Genomic DNA, 16,030 nt, shown 5'->3' on the forward strand with positions numbered 1-16,030 from the left:
TAAAAGTGTTTTATAAGTGTAAATTCAGTAAAGGATCATGGCCTATACAGTTCCCTCTTTTTTTATACTTTTAGGTAAAAAACCTTGCAGTTCGATATATTGTCCATGATATTATTGTGAGTGTTTTGAGGATACGATGTCATGATATTTCAGTTATTGTTACATCCCGAGTCAAAATAGAAAGAATGCAGATTTAAAAGTGTTTAATAACAGTTATTTTGTCATGTGTCTGCACTGAAATGGAAGGATCATGTTCTATGTAGTTCCCTCTGTTTTACTCTACTATACTGTATATTACTGTAGTACATTTGACGTACCATGTCAGAGTACTTCAGTTTCATCCAAAGTAACAGAGAAGTGTGAGGGACATGTTCCAGTTTGTTCCTGTAAAATTCAGCTCCTCATTTATCAACTGTAAAGAGAAAAGTCATTTCTAAAAACAGAGATATTTTTGGAGTCTTCTCGAGTCAAGTCCCAAGTCATTGACCTTCAAGTCCAAATCGAGGCTCAAGTCTAAGTCCATTTTATCAAGTCAAGTCTCAAGTCCTAAAAATAGTGACTCAAGTCTGACTTGAGTCCAAAAGAAAAGAAACGTAAAGCTATTCTGACACATGCTTCATTTGAGAACATTCATCTTGATGTGAGTCGTATTCTTCTGTAGTTTTTCAGTAAGATGCAAAACAAGTCATTTCTTTAAGTGCTGTCCTTTCCTGGCAAGTCCAAACTGACATCTCTTTGTAAAAAGTAGAGAACCTGCCCCTCCATCCGTCTGAGTGATGCATGTGAAACGAGAGAGCTCATTGGTCTTCTGTCATGTTCAGCCAAATCAAACGTGTCTCCTCACATCAGCAGAGTTTAGTGCTTCGCTCATTGATTCTGCACAGATTCACTATATTTTTTGGTCACCTGTGATATTTTTTAGTGCTGTCATGCGATTAAAAAAATTGAGAGATTAATTAATTATGATCTGTAATTAATTAATCTAATTAATCTCATTTTAATCTCACCTAAAAATTGCTGAGAAAAGCTTCAATTTGAGGTATTTTCATTTAAATTCATTATTACATTATTGTGGCAGATCAAAAGACTGATATATGATATAGAACAAAAAAAAGTGACTTTATAAAGTCATTTATTGTTTAACAAATCTCTCCAAATTGGCTGTTGAGCCCAAGTCTCCATGAATAAGAAACTGTTTGCTGTAAAGTAGCAAAGACGAGGAAATCTGAACATAATAACTTTTGTCTACTTAAAGACAATAAAAAGTCCAGTCTTTCCTTAACCATATTAAAAATATTATTGATAGAGAAATGCTTTATATATGAGATCACTGGTTTTAATCCTGGTTTAGACCTGGTTTAGACCTGGTTTAGACCTGGTTTAGACCTGGTTTAGACCTGGTTTTAGTTCTGGTTTTAGTTCTGGTTTTAGTTCTGGTTTAGACCTGGTTTAGACCTGGTTTTAGTTCTGGTTTTAGTCCTGGTTTTAGTTCTGGTTTTAGTCCTGGTTTAGTCCTGGTTTAGTCCTGGACTGGATTAGTCCTGGTTTTAGTCTTGGTGTTAGTTCTGGTTTAGAGGCGCACAGGAGGAAGCGCGGTTTATGCAGCGAACGGGAGAAAACGCGGCTCACGGGAGGACAGCGATGTCCACGCAGTGTCTACGGAAGGAAACGTGGTCCGCGCGTTCTCAGGTTAATGACGATGATGAAGGTGTGTGTTTGTTTGTGTGTGTGTGTGTGTGTGTTTGTATTTGTGTGTGTTTGTGTGTGTTTGTGTGTGTTTGTGTGTGTTTGTTTGTGTGTGTTTGTGTTTGTGTGTGTGTGTTTGTGTGCATGTCCCCTCATGTGGCAGGTCACTATAGGACAGTAGTGCAGACATCATGAGTCTATGCAGGTTGTTTTCAGGCGATATTATATTTGTTATTTTCTTTTATATTTCACGTCGGGAGAATTTTGAACCATTTTACTTTTGTTTCTGGTTTTGATATTGTCATATTTTAGTTTTGGGATTCGGACATTGTAATTCTGTGGTTGTTGGATCCTAACAGCGGAAAAAGGCTCGAGAAATGGTCTTCAGAAAGTTTGTGAACTCCATAAATGCAAAAGAGAATCAGATGTGTGTGTCTCAAACCTCTGTTCAAACTGTTTCTCTTCCCAAAGGAATTGAAAAATGGTGAAAGGTGAAGGCGATGGGCAGGATTGATCCACAGGAAGGATGAAAGGCGGCCTAAGAAATCATCCCCAGTTTGGAGCGAACATTTTGCATGTGGAGCTCTCAACCTCGGTTATGAATTTATAAAGTCAACGCCAAAGCAAAAGGCACCAGCTGTTCACCAAGAAACACCTTCCACTGCAAAGAGACCAAGACGTGATGCTTCTGTAAAACCACAAGAACAAGAAAGTGCAGTTTGTCTTCTGCACCTCTCGATTAACAAACGGGATCCCGTTTGTTTGTTGGTGCTTCACTTACAAAATGTTCTCTGCAAACTCAGGATGATTTAGGCAGTCAAATGTTTCCTTTTTGGTCCTTTCTGTGGCTCAATCCTGCCCATCACCTTCACCTTTCACTATTTTTCAATTCCGTTGGGAAGGGAAACAGTTTGAATGGAGGTTTCACATAGATTCACACAGATCTGATTCCCTTTTGCATTTATGGAGTTCGTAAACTTCCGAAGCCCATTTCTCGAGACATTTTCCGCTGTTAGGATCCAACAACCAAACAATTAACGATGTCCGAATCCCAAAACTAAAATATGTCAATATCAGAACCAGAAACAAAAGTGATATGGTTCAAAAGACTAGAAAAGATCGACTTTGACAATAGACACATCCCACTGGGAAAACAAACATGGAGGTTTGATGTTCACTTTTTCAGAGGATCCTTCCCAGAATGAATTGCACAGTGATCAGAAGTCCGAAGTTCGTGATGCATGTATACATAATAAGATGCTTGATCAGAGAATACTCAGGCCACAGAGGAGATCAGACAATGAGAAAATGTCCTAACTAATGTCCTAACGCTGTGGGAAACAGTCATGTATTTTAAAAAAGAGCATAGGCCAGTGCTCGGGAAAATATCAAATCTAAAACTGAGGCTGCATGGGCCTTTGTGCTTCATTCATTTGATCATGTAGATGATCTGTGGAGAACAGCAGACGGCCTAAAGAAACATCCAATCATGTTCATCACTCCAGCTCAGTGAGAACACACTCTCTCACAAGGAAAAGGTCTGAATACAAGTCCCCATATGTGCCACAGACAGGTGTGTGTGTGTGCCATATGCATCATGAAGGCTCCAAGGCCCTGGCCTCAAACGGAGAACAGGTTTTGGCCTCATCTTCTGAGCAGCAGCTGGCTCCACAATGACAAATCAATTACCTCATCACCAGAGCGCTCTAAAGTGCACACTGACAACCCCCCCGTCTGCCCCAAGCACCCGCGGTCCAACAGCACCCAGGGGTTCACTCACAGCACCCGATGGTCCACTCACAGCACCCAGGGGTCCACCCACAGCACCTGGGGTTCACCCACAGCACCCAGGGTCCAACAGCACCCAGGGATCCACCCACAGCACCCACAGCACCCGATGGTCCACTCACAGCACCCAGGGGTCCACCCACAGCACCTGGGGTTCACCCACAGCACCCAGGGTCCAACAGCACCCAGGGATCCACCCACAGCACCCACAGCACCCGATGGTCCACTCACAGCACCCAGGGGTCCACCCACAGCACCTGGGGTCCACCCACAGCACCCAGGGTCCACCCACAGCACCCACAGCCCCAGGGTCCACCCACAGCACCCACAGCCCCAGGGTCCACCCACAGCACCCATAGCACACACAGCACCCAGGGGTCTGCCCCACAGCACCCGGAGTCCAACAGCACCCACAGTACCCACAGCACCTACAGCGCCTGATGGTCCACTTACAGCACCCAGGGTCCACCCACAGCACCCACAGCACCCACAGCACCCACAGCACCCGGGGTCCACTCATAATACCCACAGCAACAAGGGTCCACCCACAGCACCTGGGGGACATGACTGGCAGCTCGGTGGCTGAGTGGGTAACACTTTCACGTCACAGCAGAGTCCTGGCTTTTCTGTTTGGAGTTTGCATGTTCTCAGGTCAGACCCTCCAGCTGAGATGATCCTGATCCAGACGAGTTCAAGATCTGGAGGTGGGCCCCTGGGTGCTGCTCCTGACAGGATGCTCCAGTGGCACTGAAACACAAGACACATACAGGGACAAGAAAGTGAACCAACCTTAAGTCCACCCAGAGCACTGGATCTGCTCTGGCTCCTGTTGGGTCAGTTTGGAGATGGAGAGGAGCAGGTCAGGTGGAGTTTGGAGATGGAGAGGAGCAGGTCAGGTGGAGTTTGGAGATGGAGAGGAGCAGGTCAGGTGGAGGTGACACAGAATGAGCTGTGCAGACTCAGGAGCAGTATTCTGTGATCTTTACTGCTCTCTGGTGGATAATAAGTGCACTGCAGAAGGAAATGTCGGGTCATGTTTGTGTTCAGTCACTAATGGACTCAAATCTGGGCTGCCTGATTTTCTATGAAAGAAGGAGAAAGTATTTTAATATAAATCTTGCCAAACTCTCACAAACAAATGAACCTCGGACAACAGTTCATATGTGAGTCATGCTGAAGAAGTGTTTTCTGATTGGATAGAGAGTGTGCTTTTTGCTTTTGTTTTATTTTTGTTACAAAGTTCTGCTTTTCCAACATACTGTCACAAACAGAGCTGGAGTTGTGTTTTGTTTCATTCACATGTTTGAGAAACTATTATTAGTCTGTAACGTCTCCAAAGCTCCAAATGCTCTGTTCCACCTTGTGATGTCATGAAGTGGTAGTTTTCAAGTGAACAGCTCCTTTTATATTTAGTGCAGTAGAGATTGGCAACTCCAGGACTGAAATCATCCAAATGATTGCAGTGAGGTGTGTGGAGTTGTGGAGCATTTCCTGTATTACCACATGACATCACAAGGTGGAACAGAGTGTTTACAGTCTGAGGGAAGAACTCAAATGTGCAGAATCACTAAAAAGTCTAAACTGAAATCTGAAGTGATCATAAACAGGAAGAGGAACACACTGGCAGCTTTTCCAACGCCAAAGGACAAGTGACAGAGAACACAGACACAGCAGTGCATTTTCTGACTGAGTCCACCACCTTCTTGTCTCCATGGAGATGTTATTACTTCATCTGGAATGTTCTACAGTATGGCATTAAACGTATCCACCTTACACTTCTTAAATTACACATTTTTATTGCAACAACAAACTTCGCTGTGATCTGGGTCGCTTCTCCCCACATCTGGAGTGGGTGCTCTCGGGGTGGTCGGGGGTGAGTGGGTGCTCTCGGGGTGGGTGGACATAAGTCTGTGCTCTCGGGGTGGTCGGGGGTGTGTGGGTGCTCTCGGGGTGGGTGGACATGAGTCTGTGCTCTCGGGAGGTTGGGGGTGAGTGGGTGCTCTCGGGGTGGGTGGACATAAGTCTGTACTCTCGGGGTGGTCGGGGGTGAGTGGGTGCTCTCGGGGTGGGTGGACATGAGTCTCTGCTCTCGGGGTGGTCGGGGGTGTGTGGGTGCTCTCGGGGTGGGTGGACATGAGTCTGTGCTCTCGGGAGGTTGGGGGTGAGTGGGTGCTCTCGGGGTGGGTGGAGGCGAGTGCGTGTTCTCTGGGTGGGTGGGTGGGGGTGAGTGACTATACTAACCCTGGAGAGAGATGGGTGCTGACAGCAGAGAGGAGTTATAACTCTAACTCTAACCCTCCACAGACTCACAGGTGACGTACGACTGCTGTGCTCGCGCCACCAAGGATCTACACAAAATATGAAGACCTGGTGATGACCCGGTGCAGCTCCGCTCTGCTCCAGAGCTAAACATGTAAACCTGAGAGAGCACCCCCATCCTTCACTGAGGAACTGGTCTGGTTAAACTCACGGTTAGAGTCTGAACCAGGTTAGGTTCACAGAGTACTCTGGTCAGGGGTGAACTGGGACCAAAAAAAAAAAAAAAAAAACAAAGGCCCTGGACTTTTCCTCCACAAATCGGCCCACAGAAAAATTTGAGGAGCGGGGGGATTACAGTCCGTCTGTTTGTGACTCTAGTGACTGACTCTAGTCTCTTTTCCACAGTTTCATAAACATGACCTACAGTATATGTGTCCCTCAATACTAGACCAGCTTCACTGTTGAAATCCTCTGAAGGACTCTGATCTCTGATCTGGTCTCTACATAAACCCCAGCACCTGCACCTGTCACAGTCAGAGCTGTTTCTGTTGCTTCACCTGCGACAGCTTAAGACCTGTTTATAGTTCTGCATCAGATCTACGTGGATGTGCCACACAGCTCCTCACAGAGCTTATAAAAAACAAATAATTAGTGTTTGGAAATTATAGTTTGGATTCCCATGATGCCTGTGGGACCTGAAGCTCTGCAGAAGCTCGTCTGGTTCTGGTCTGTGCAGAGACTGTATAAAAAGTGGACTATGAGAGTGTGACGTCTGTGTTCAGCTCCACTCACATGAAGCTCTTGATGCTCACGGTTACAGGGGCAAATCTGGAGCCAGTTACAATCACAAGTGAACAGAGCCTCACCTGCAGACAGACACACATATGCATTTTTCTCATTCTCAGTTTATGGACAGAGCAGGCCTCATATGAAGCTCAGAACCTCCAGAATTCAGAGGCTGCACTAGCACTGACTCATGATTAAATCGTGAGTACTTAAACCCCGGCACCTGCAGTCGTGTCAGAGAGAGGCCTTTAGGTTTAGCTCGTTTCTGAGGACACTGTCAGGTCATGTTTATGAAATATAGAAACAAAGATGGCAGTGATACACATCTGTAAATATGTGTGAATAGGACAGGGACAGATGATGTTGTGTCTCTCCACCTGCTGTAGGTCTCCACAAGGTCAACTGCTCCTTAAAAGGCCAAAATAAATATGGCTTTAGTGCTCTGCTACCTTCAAGGCTCTAAACACTTTACATGAAGGAACCGGGAACATCAAACAAATCAAACACATTAGTTTTACCCCAAGTATAAAATCATGACATTGAGTACGTCGGCCCCCTGCTGGGTAAACATGCACACTCAGACGTGATGTGTGGGCCTTACATCTGTCCTGACTCCCCCCACCCGCTCCTGCTCCTGCTCCCGCTCCTGCCTGGGGTCAGAGTTCTGCTCTGTGCTGGACATTAGATTAGAGCGACTAACAAGATTCACCCGCAGACCCCCCTGTCCCCGTCCCACCCTCTGTCTCCAGCTCTGTTTGGCCATTATCGTACTGGAGGGGACATACAATGCTCAGTCTGGACACTTTTCTAATGGCATTACACCAGCGCACCATCTTCTCTTTCACTCTCCATTTCAGCACTTGAGCTGACCTGATTATACACAAAAAATCTATGCTCCATTGGAATATTAGCATTTTCTGCATGAGACTCAAAACAGAGCTTCACATGGAGCTGCCTGAACTTCTGTAGAGCACAAAGAACTGTGAGGTGTGTGACAGGTCAGACGACTCATTTCTCCAAAATGGAGTGAAGAGGAAATTTAAGATTTTACAACAAATCTTACCTAGTCTTTTCTAGTTTTGTCATTTTGGTGAAGTTTATCATTTTACTCGCAGGTTGGCCCCGGGCAGCAGATATGACACGTGTAGATGTATGACACCTAGAAACTATAATGTGAACAAGATTACAGTGTTGGGAAGGTGACTTTTAAAATGTATTCCCTTACAGATTACAGATTACATATCCCAAAATGTAGTTTGTCGTCATAATCCATTAAATTACTTAAAGTAAGTAATGTAATCTGAATACTTTGCATTACTTGATATTGTCATGCTTTTTAAAACTACATGAATGTAACAACCACATCCTGAAAATTTTTGTTTGTTCTCTTCAAATTGTCTGTTGAGCCCAAGTCTCCATGAAGAGGCAACTGTTTACTGTAGAGAAGCAAAGACGAGGATCTGAACATAAGATGTTTTGTTTTATCTGCTAAAAGGAAAAAAAAGACCAGACTTTACTTAAACATATTAAAATATTATTGATAGAGAAATGATTTTTATATGAGACACTGCTGCCTGAAATTATGTCCACCTACTGTTAGTGTCATATTATTTAGTCCTGGGTTTAGTCCTAGTTTTAGCCCAAAATGTGAAAACAGGTAAAAATACCACCCTGTAATCCATTTATTTCAACAAAGTAACTGTAATTACCACTCATGGAAACAGTAACTGTAACTGAATACAGTTACTCATAATTTGTACTCTGATTATGCAACGCCGGTACATGTAATCTGTTACTCCCCAACACTGATTACACAATAGTTGCAATCTGACGTGATCATAAACAGGAAATTGTAGCATGTTTATTTTGTTTAAGATGTCAGAAAAATGCCTTCCTCGTGCGTAACGTGCCTCTACATTTTAGATGGAGTTGATTTCAGATGACATACAGTAGGTACAGAGATTCCATAAACTGTAAATATAATTGAACAATATAAACGAACCCTGCTTGCTGCCACATTCCAAACAGGAAATGAGCATGGGTGCGATTTGGCTCCATCGACTCTGTCCCCTGTTGACTTTGCTTTGAGAAACAGTCACCCCTCTAATTGTTGTTGACAGGCTCCTCATTTGGGTCTTAAATTGTTCGTATTAAGCCGTTCTACATGCTCCTGGGATTTTTATTTTGCCATTTTGTCTGTTGGCTGTTTTGGCTGTTAATTTTGTAAATTAATTAATATTCCATTTATGAAACTCTGCTCCAAATTCACTCCTGTAACTGCCGACCTCTTTGAGCTTCATTTGACTGGAGCTGAATGCTGTAGGTGATGTCACGCTCCCTTAGTCCACTTCTTTATACAGTCTATGTTTAGAACTTACAGCTACCGCCTGTATTTTCCAACTGTTTTTTCTCGACTTTTCACAAATTGCCACATAACTGGTGTAAAATCAGGAGGAATATTTATTTTGGATACTGTCCCAAAAACTCGAGACAGAATTAGACACATATATGAAACTGTCCAGTGCACTTCAAGATAAGGCTTGATTTAAAAACATAACAAATGTGTGTGAAATGAACAACATGTCCAGTGTGGTTGCTGTTAATGTTCCTGTGTCTCCCTCTAGTGGTGGAGTTATTGTATCACAGTTTAAAATCAAACCCCGACCACACGTTTCTTCAATAAACCTTTATTTATTCCTCTCCATTTTATATCACAAAGTCTAGAATCTGTAGAAACTGTACACAAAGCAAGGCACATGAGGTCACCGCCAAATCATGTGTGTGACCCCGCAACATTCAACTAACTATGTACAAGCTATTTATAACACTAAACTTTATTATCATACACGGTTTTATTTAGGCTCTGCTTTAAAAACTCTAGATGCGTTCTGAATTATAAATACGTGTAGTGCACATACATAGTGGAGGGCAGCGCAGCCGATGCTACATATTTACATAGATAAGGTTCGTACAGACGCTTGTAGACCAGTTTTCAGAAAAGTCCCTTGTTCTTCTTGAGGTTGACCTGCTTCCAGCCTGGTAAACTGTGGAACTCCTCTCGGTTCATGTCCAGGGCCCTCTGAAGAAAAACATAGAAAAACAGATTTATAGTTTAACTCTTTCCCCCACGAAGACGACATTTGACGACCCCCATTGTTTCCTTAATGACGTCTTTTGACACCTCCGCTTTATCACTAAAGATGTGATTTGATGAACATTAGAAACGGTTCCTGTTTTTCACATGTAAACAAAGGTTGTGATAGGTGGGGGCCATTACAGCCCACACTAGACTCACCAGTAACATTCAAGGATACGCTTTTGCAGATTTTTTCCAAAGTTAATCGAAGTAGTGACAGCTTTGATTGTTTTCGATTTTGCACCTGACCAGGTAAACTCTCATTTTCAGTTGTTATAAACCTGTAAATGAGTTGAATCACATTTAAACATCCATAAATGAGGAGTTCAGAGTCTAAGGTTTCCAGAGATACAAAATATGTCTGTTTCAGTAAAGTTCATGAGTGTGAAAATCATTTATAATCACTCAGCGAAGTCCGTTTTCTTTTATGCAGTTATGCTCTATGGGCAGCCCTAGAAATATGTAGGAGTTGTTCCTTGTAGACGTCCAAGGGGGAAAGAGTTAAAAGATCCTATATTACACAAAATGGATTCTCATAAGCAATAAGCCTCCTCAAAAACAGAGCTGGAGTTGTGTTTAGTTTCATTCACACATGTTTGAGTAACTCTTTTATTAGTCTGTCTACATCTCCAAAGCTCAAAATGCTCTGTTCCACCCAGTGATGTCATGCAGTGGTAGTTTTTAAAGTTAACAGCTCCTTTTACACTAGTTCACTAGAGACTGGCAGTTCCAGGGCTGAAATCATCCAAATGATTTTAGCGGAGGCGTAAAAACACAGAGGAGCACTTCGACATGACATCATAAGGTGGAACAGAGAAGAACTCAGCCTAAATCTGCAGGTTTTGTGTGTTAAACATGTGAATGAAACAACAACATTATAAGAACTGAGAGTAATACGGGCCTTTTAAAGAATATCTACGCCATTACTGTTCCTAAAGAAATGTTCGTGCTCTGTTCATGGGGACCTGCGTCTCATATGGGGACACAAACAGGTCTGCACGATGTCACTCCTTTATTAGATCAGCATCCTTCAGTTATGGTAGTACTGATGAAGACTGGCTCGAGATCTGCTTTTCCTCTTTCTCCAGACAGTTTGAACCCAGAGACACTGAAGGACGGGTCAAATGCACAGCGTAGCCAGGCTGGTGCCACCTAGTACCTCCACTCAATTTCATTTCTCTCCAGCGACTAGGTCAGGAATCAGAATACACTAGACCAGGGGAGTCAAACATATGGCCCAGGGGCCAGATCCGGTCCTCCAAGACCTTTAATCTGGCCCTTGGCTGATTTTCTACTATAATATTTTAATTATATTTTCTATTAAAATCTTGTTAATTTTCTGTGGCGTTTATCACAGCAGCGTCTCCAGCGTCTCTGTACGTGGCCCCTCCCACCAGAGCAGCACAAATGAAGACTTGTCTCTTTCCAAACGCTCTTAAAGGACGTCGTTTTGACTGTTGACCGTGACGACCTCATCAGAAAAATGTCCAACATGAGAAAAGTGGAGCCGAGTGCAGGATTTTACAACAAAAATGGACTTATTCCTGTTTACATACAAGTTCATGTTAAAATATTGTCTTGAAATTACATTTTTCTTAAAGTTTCAGGTTGTTCATAATATTATAATATTTTGTAAAAGAAAGAGTGCATCAATTAAAAAAGATTTCTGTAATAGATTTGTGTTTCTCTGCACAAATATTTGAACTTATTGTTATTTTTGAAGTATATATGCCATTTTTTCCGGTTGGATTTGGCCCCTGGACCAAAAGTTTGAGTTTGACACCCCTGCACTAGACTGTGTGCAAGAACCTTGGAAGTTGTAGACTGCACACAGACCAATCAGCGAAGAGCTGTGAAACCAGCAATTACTTGGACACCACTGAGTGTTCCAGTGTATTACATACGTCTCGACCAAAGAGCAGTGTCTGGTTAAATTAAAAAATTACCTGCCTACCGTCGAGCAAACGAATGCTGCGAGTTTAATACTGACTTTAGTATGAGAACAAATTCTTGTGTCATCAAGATCAAAATATATATAAACAAAAACTAAGTCATGCACGGCAAAAAACTATAATCTTATAATCATCATCCTTTACCTTAATCATTTATCCCTCACATATTTGCAGCTGAATGAAATCTAAACTGAAATCTCTGGACACCATTACATTAGGATGAGTCTGTGCACACTTGTGACATTTGAAGGGTCGAGGAGAGGAAAGGTTTATAAAAATCAAATGATGTATTGTACCTGGAAGTCGTGGTCAGACAGGTAGAGCTCCAGGCGCAGGGGGTCCACTCCCTCAGGCAGCGGCCGGGACAGGAGCTCCGACAGCGGGTACGTGCTCTGACAGAGGCGGGCCAGGACGTCCTCCACCAAGATGATCTGGTTACACACCTCTGCTTCCTGTAACAGCGCCACACAGAGGTCAGAGAGAGACATGACGCTATACTACTAACTCATTCAAACAGGAAGAGTGCATTTCCTCCCATCTCCCTTGGCCTGAGCTCTCAAGGTTCACATCAGTACTGTCCCACTCCTCTGCTCCCCTCTCTCTGCCACTTCAGGTCTGAACCACCACCTCCTCCCCATCGCAGAACCATCACTGCTGAGTCTATTTAGTCTCACTAGTTACGTAGGCCTCACCCTCTCTGTGATCTCAGCGATGTCCTCTCTGTGCTCCCAGCTGGGGAACATGTTGGTGAAGGTCAGAGGTTCCAGACCAGCGTGGATCAGGTAGGCTTTAGGAGGCTTCTTCTCATTCTTCCCTAAAACAAACACACAAAACATAGATGCGAATAAAAACGCGGAGCACTTATTTCTTTGACTAAACTTAAAGCAGGGATTTTTTAAAACTATCAGTAGCCTTTGTTTTTGATGGTTGGATGACTGGTGCAGGTGCTCGGGTGTAGGGAGTGACCATTCAGTGACCATTTAGGCTTAAACACACTGGATTTCAGCATTGAGACTGGCAACACAAATGAGAAACTTAAGCGAGATTCATTCTTCATTGAGAACTAAAACACCAAATTATTCCAAAAAAAAAAAAAGAAAACAGTCCATCATGGTCAGTGTTTTTGTATGTAATAATAAATATGAGGTTAATATATTCAAATCAAACATTTGTGGTATCTGAGGACACAGATAAGTCATGTTCATGGAATTTAAAATCAAAACATTACAGTTCTTTTGAGGTGAAAGTGTCTAACCTTGACAGTAGTGCAGCACAGTTTCCATGGCACACTTGCGGTCCGAGTCCCAGCGAATCCGAGCCGAGCCCGTCTCAGAGTCCTGAGGCCACCAGCCCTGCCACAGGTACACCTCATGATGGTTATCCACCAGGAACAGGGCTGAGGGGAACAAGGGAACATCAACCACTGCACACACTACATGTCATCCTCTGCTCCTCTGCTTCATCTGACCCTCACCTCTGCATCAGGGTGTCCCCAGGTTTGACTACCCCAAATTTAAGACTTCAAGACCTTTTTAAGACCACTTAAATAAAAAATTAAGACAATCACCGCTCCCATTATGGGGGCAAAAAACACCAAATCCAATTCCAATAATGACCAACCAACTACTATATCTAGAATCTAAGAACTACTCTGGATTAAACCTACACTTCCCATGATCCATCCAGTCTTCCTCCACTGTTCTGACTGTTTACTTATTGCTGCCGGCGCCAGAAACCAAAGTATTGTTTGTGCATACTCCGAATTAAACGTTCCTTCACGTTACATGATTTCATGTTGTTTTTTTTCCCTCCCTCCATTTAACATTGCACTGCAGCCTGGTTGAGTTTACATAAAAATAGGCTGAAATTTAAGACCTTTCTGAAAAAATAAGACTTGGACAACAGAATTTAAGACGTTTTAAGGCATTAATTTAGGAATATGAAATTTAAGACCTTTTTAAGACTTTTAAGACCCTGCGGCTGCCCTGTGCTCCCTCTGCTTCATCTGACCCTCTGCCCCTCCTCCTTTCATCCCTCACTCATGTTCTTATCCCCGAGTATACAGATTACACCGTGTGGTACCTGGCTGCTGGGCGGTGTACAGCTCCTCCTGGAGGAAGGGCATGGCGTTGACCTGCTGGGGCTCTCTGGCCGGGTACAGCAGCTCCACAGCGGTGAAGTGTCCAGAGCTGGAGCTGAGCTGGAACAGGCGTGGAGTGAAGTTAAAGCGGCCCGGGTCTGAGGAGCACGGGAGAGAGATGCATGGGTTATTCTGCTAAAATGGTTATTAACACAATTTCACAGTTAACAGAAGAGTAAAAAAAAACACAGTACTTAGAATACAGTAATCACATTTTAAAAAGCTGCTTTATTTTTGTCTAATTTGATACATCATAATATTTGGAGAACAAATTGTATTTAACTGTGTTCAATCATATCTAGTAAAAAAGTAATTAATTTTAAAACTAAATTTATTACCAAGTAAATGTGAAATGTATCTGATTGTCTGTATACATTATTTGCGTTTTAAAAAAAAACCCTCTGGCTTATTTTCTCCGCTGCTGCCAGCAGAGGGCACACTACATTCAGTTTCATTGTCATTGTCAGTGAGCAAAATTCACAAACGGGGAAATTGCTTTGGTGTTTATCAGCAAAGTCAGTCCTAAACTCAGATTTGTAAATGATTCAAGCGCCGACATGAGCAGAATGACTCACCGATGTATGGACTCAAAAAACTAATACAACAGTCTGTTCAGAAACTGATCTGCTTTGATGAGGTTATAATGAGAACATGAACCTAAACACTGTGGTGGTTATGGTTCAATGTTCTGCAGCGAGCCATGGCCTGATATTGTTTCATAGAGTGTGTGTATAAAGGTTTATAGAAAGGAGGGCGGTCTGATACTGGATCAAAGTGTGTGTGTGTGTGTGTGTGTGTGTGTTATAGAGAGGAGGGTGGTCTGACCCTGGAGCATGCAGTCGTAGGCCTTCCTGTCCCTTCTGCCCAGAGCATCCCAGAAGCCCCCAGGCTCCGCCCCCTCCTCACACTCCAGGATGGTGACGCGGCTGCTGCTGTGGAGGCCTGCCTCCAGAGGACAGCTGCACACACAGTTACACACACAGTTACACACACACACAGTTACACACACACACAGTTACACACACACACAGTTACACAGAGGGTCATACACTTTGGGCAATACTGTGATCACACATTATGAAATTGCAAGAGGTAAAAATAAAAGGAAAGTCAAGATGTAGGAGACTAGTGTAAAGTTTCAGTTGTCCAATAGTTTGGTTACTGTTTGACAGACAGAATGCAGCCAATCACATAACCGCTATTTTTTTGATGTGATTGGCTGTTGTCTGTATACTCACTGTTCTTTGATGTGATTGGCTGCCGTCCGGGACACCTCTCTGGTATGGGGCTGGGACTTGCAGCCGTGCCACAGGTAGATGAGGGACTGGCTGACGCTGAGCAGGAGCATGGAGACCCGAGAGCGCAGGCTGCTGCAGTGACACGTCACCTCCAGCAGGTGGCCCTCCTCTGGCACCTCTCCACGCACACAGTACAAACGCCACGAGTCTGAGCACACAGACAGCAGGTACTCAACTACTACTGCATCATGGACTACTCAGGTTTAATATGTTCTATAACACACACTTTCACATTGAAATGGCAAATAAACATGGTTAGGTTTGTTCTGCATCTTTGAATCACTTAGATCAGGAAAAGTCACAAGGCACCATGCCACAAGAGCAGTTTTTTTTTTTCCCTCACTAATACAGTGCAGTTTGAAGCCTGGCATTAGCAAAGTAACTATATTCTGCATACCACCAAATGAAAGAGTAACTCTACTAGATACAAAGTGAATAATAGGTACTTTTGGTATTCATTTACTTTCCAACTCTATGACTCTATAATTCTGTGATGACTTCTATGATTACCGTATTTTCCGGGCTATTAGACGCTCTGGATTATAAGTCTATTTTTGAATTTTTTCACAAATAAACCGCACCAGACGTTAAATGAAACCCAACAGTGTGATGGGTGAGTGGTTTTGTTTGTTTGGTGCGTTCACGGTGACTCTGGGCTTTGTTCAGTTGTGGCGTGTAGGGAGGGTGCTGTCTGGGACCAACGGATTGTCGGTGTGTTCACAGTGACTCAGTTGTTCAGTTGTGTCTAGAAGTGGCACATTGCACTCGCTTTTACGGTTCGTTCCTCTGTTCCGTTCCTCGTCGGCGTGGAGTGATGAGTGTGTCTGTGGGTGTTTTTCGTTGTGCGGTCGCTGTCTGCTCCGTGTGTGTTTGTGTGTTCTGTGGGTGGTGCGGCTTTGTAGTTTACTGAAGTCGTGCTGGGACACCTGAGTGGATTCGTGTATAGGGCGCTCTGGATTGTGGGGCACACGGTCATTTTTTGATG

General features: G+C 43.5%; 2 protein-coding genes across 2 annotated transcripts in view; one reads left to right on the top strand and one right to left on the bottom strand.

The window, feature by feature from the left end:
* The first annotated feature begins 3,283 nt into the window (after positions 1-3,283).
* LOC129408090 (splicing factor 3A subunit 2-like) lies at positions 3,284-4,060 on the top strand. The gene has a single exon (XM_055150839.1). The coding sequence runs from the start codon at positions 3,284-3,286 to the stop codon at positions 4,058-4,060; it is 777 nt and encodes a 258-aa protein (XP_055006814.1).
* A 5,130-nt stretch (positions 4,061-9,190) lies between these two features.
* Positions 9,191-16,030, bottom strand: part of svila (supervillin a) — a 52,904-nt gene continuing 46,064 nt past the window's right edge. Inside the window, exons 34-40 of the mRNA XM_055150840.1 lie at positions 14,986-15,193; positions 14,573-14,706; positions 13,690-13,845; positions 12,863-13,003; positions 12,300-12,421; positions 11,904-12,059; positions 9,191-9,598 (exon numbers count right to left, since the gene is read on the bottom strand). Of these exons, the coding sequence (XP_055006815.1) occupies positions 9,512-9,598; positions 11,904-12,059; positions 12,300-12,421; positions 12,863-13,003; positions 13,690-13,845; positions 14,573-14,706; positions 14,986-15,193 (1,004 nt within the window). The 3' untranslated portion in view covers positions 9,191-9,511. The remainder of the gene's footprint in view (positions 9,599-11,903; positions 12,060-12,299; positions 12,422-12,862; positions 13,004-13,689; positions 13,846-14,572; positions 14,707-14,985; positions 15,194-16,030) is intronic.

The sequence above is a fragment of the Boleophthalmus pectinirostris genome, unplaced genomic scaffold (genome assembly GCF_026225935.1).
Source record: "Boleophthalmus pectinirostris isolate CB_2022bp ecotype Guang Dong unplaced genomic scaffold, ASM2622593v1 HiC_scaffold_15, whole genome shotgun sequence".
Lineage (NCBI taxonomy): Eukaryota > Metazoa > Chordata > Actinopteri > Gobiiformes > Gobiidae > Boleophthalmus > Boleophthalmus pectinirostris.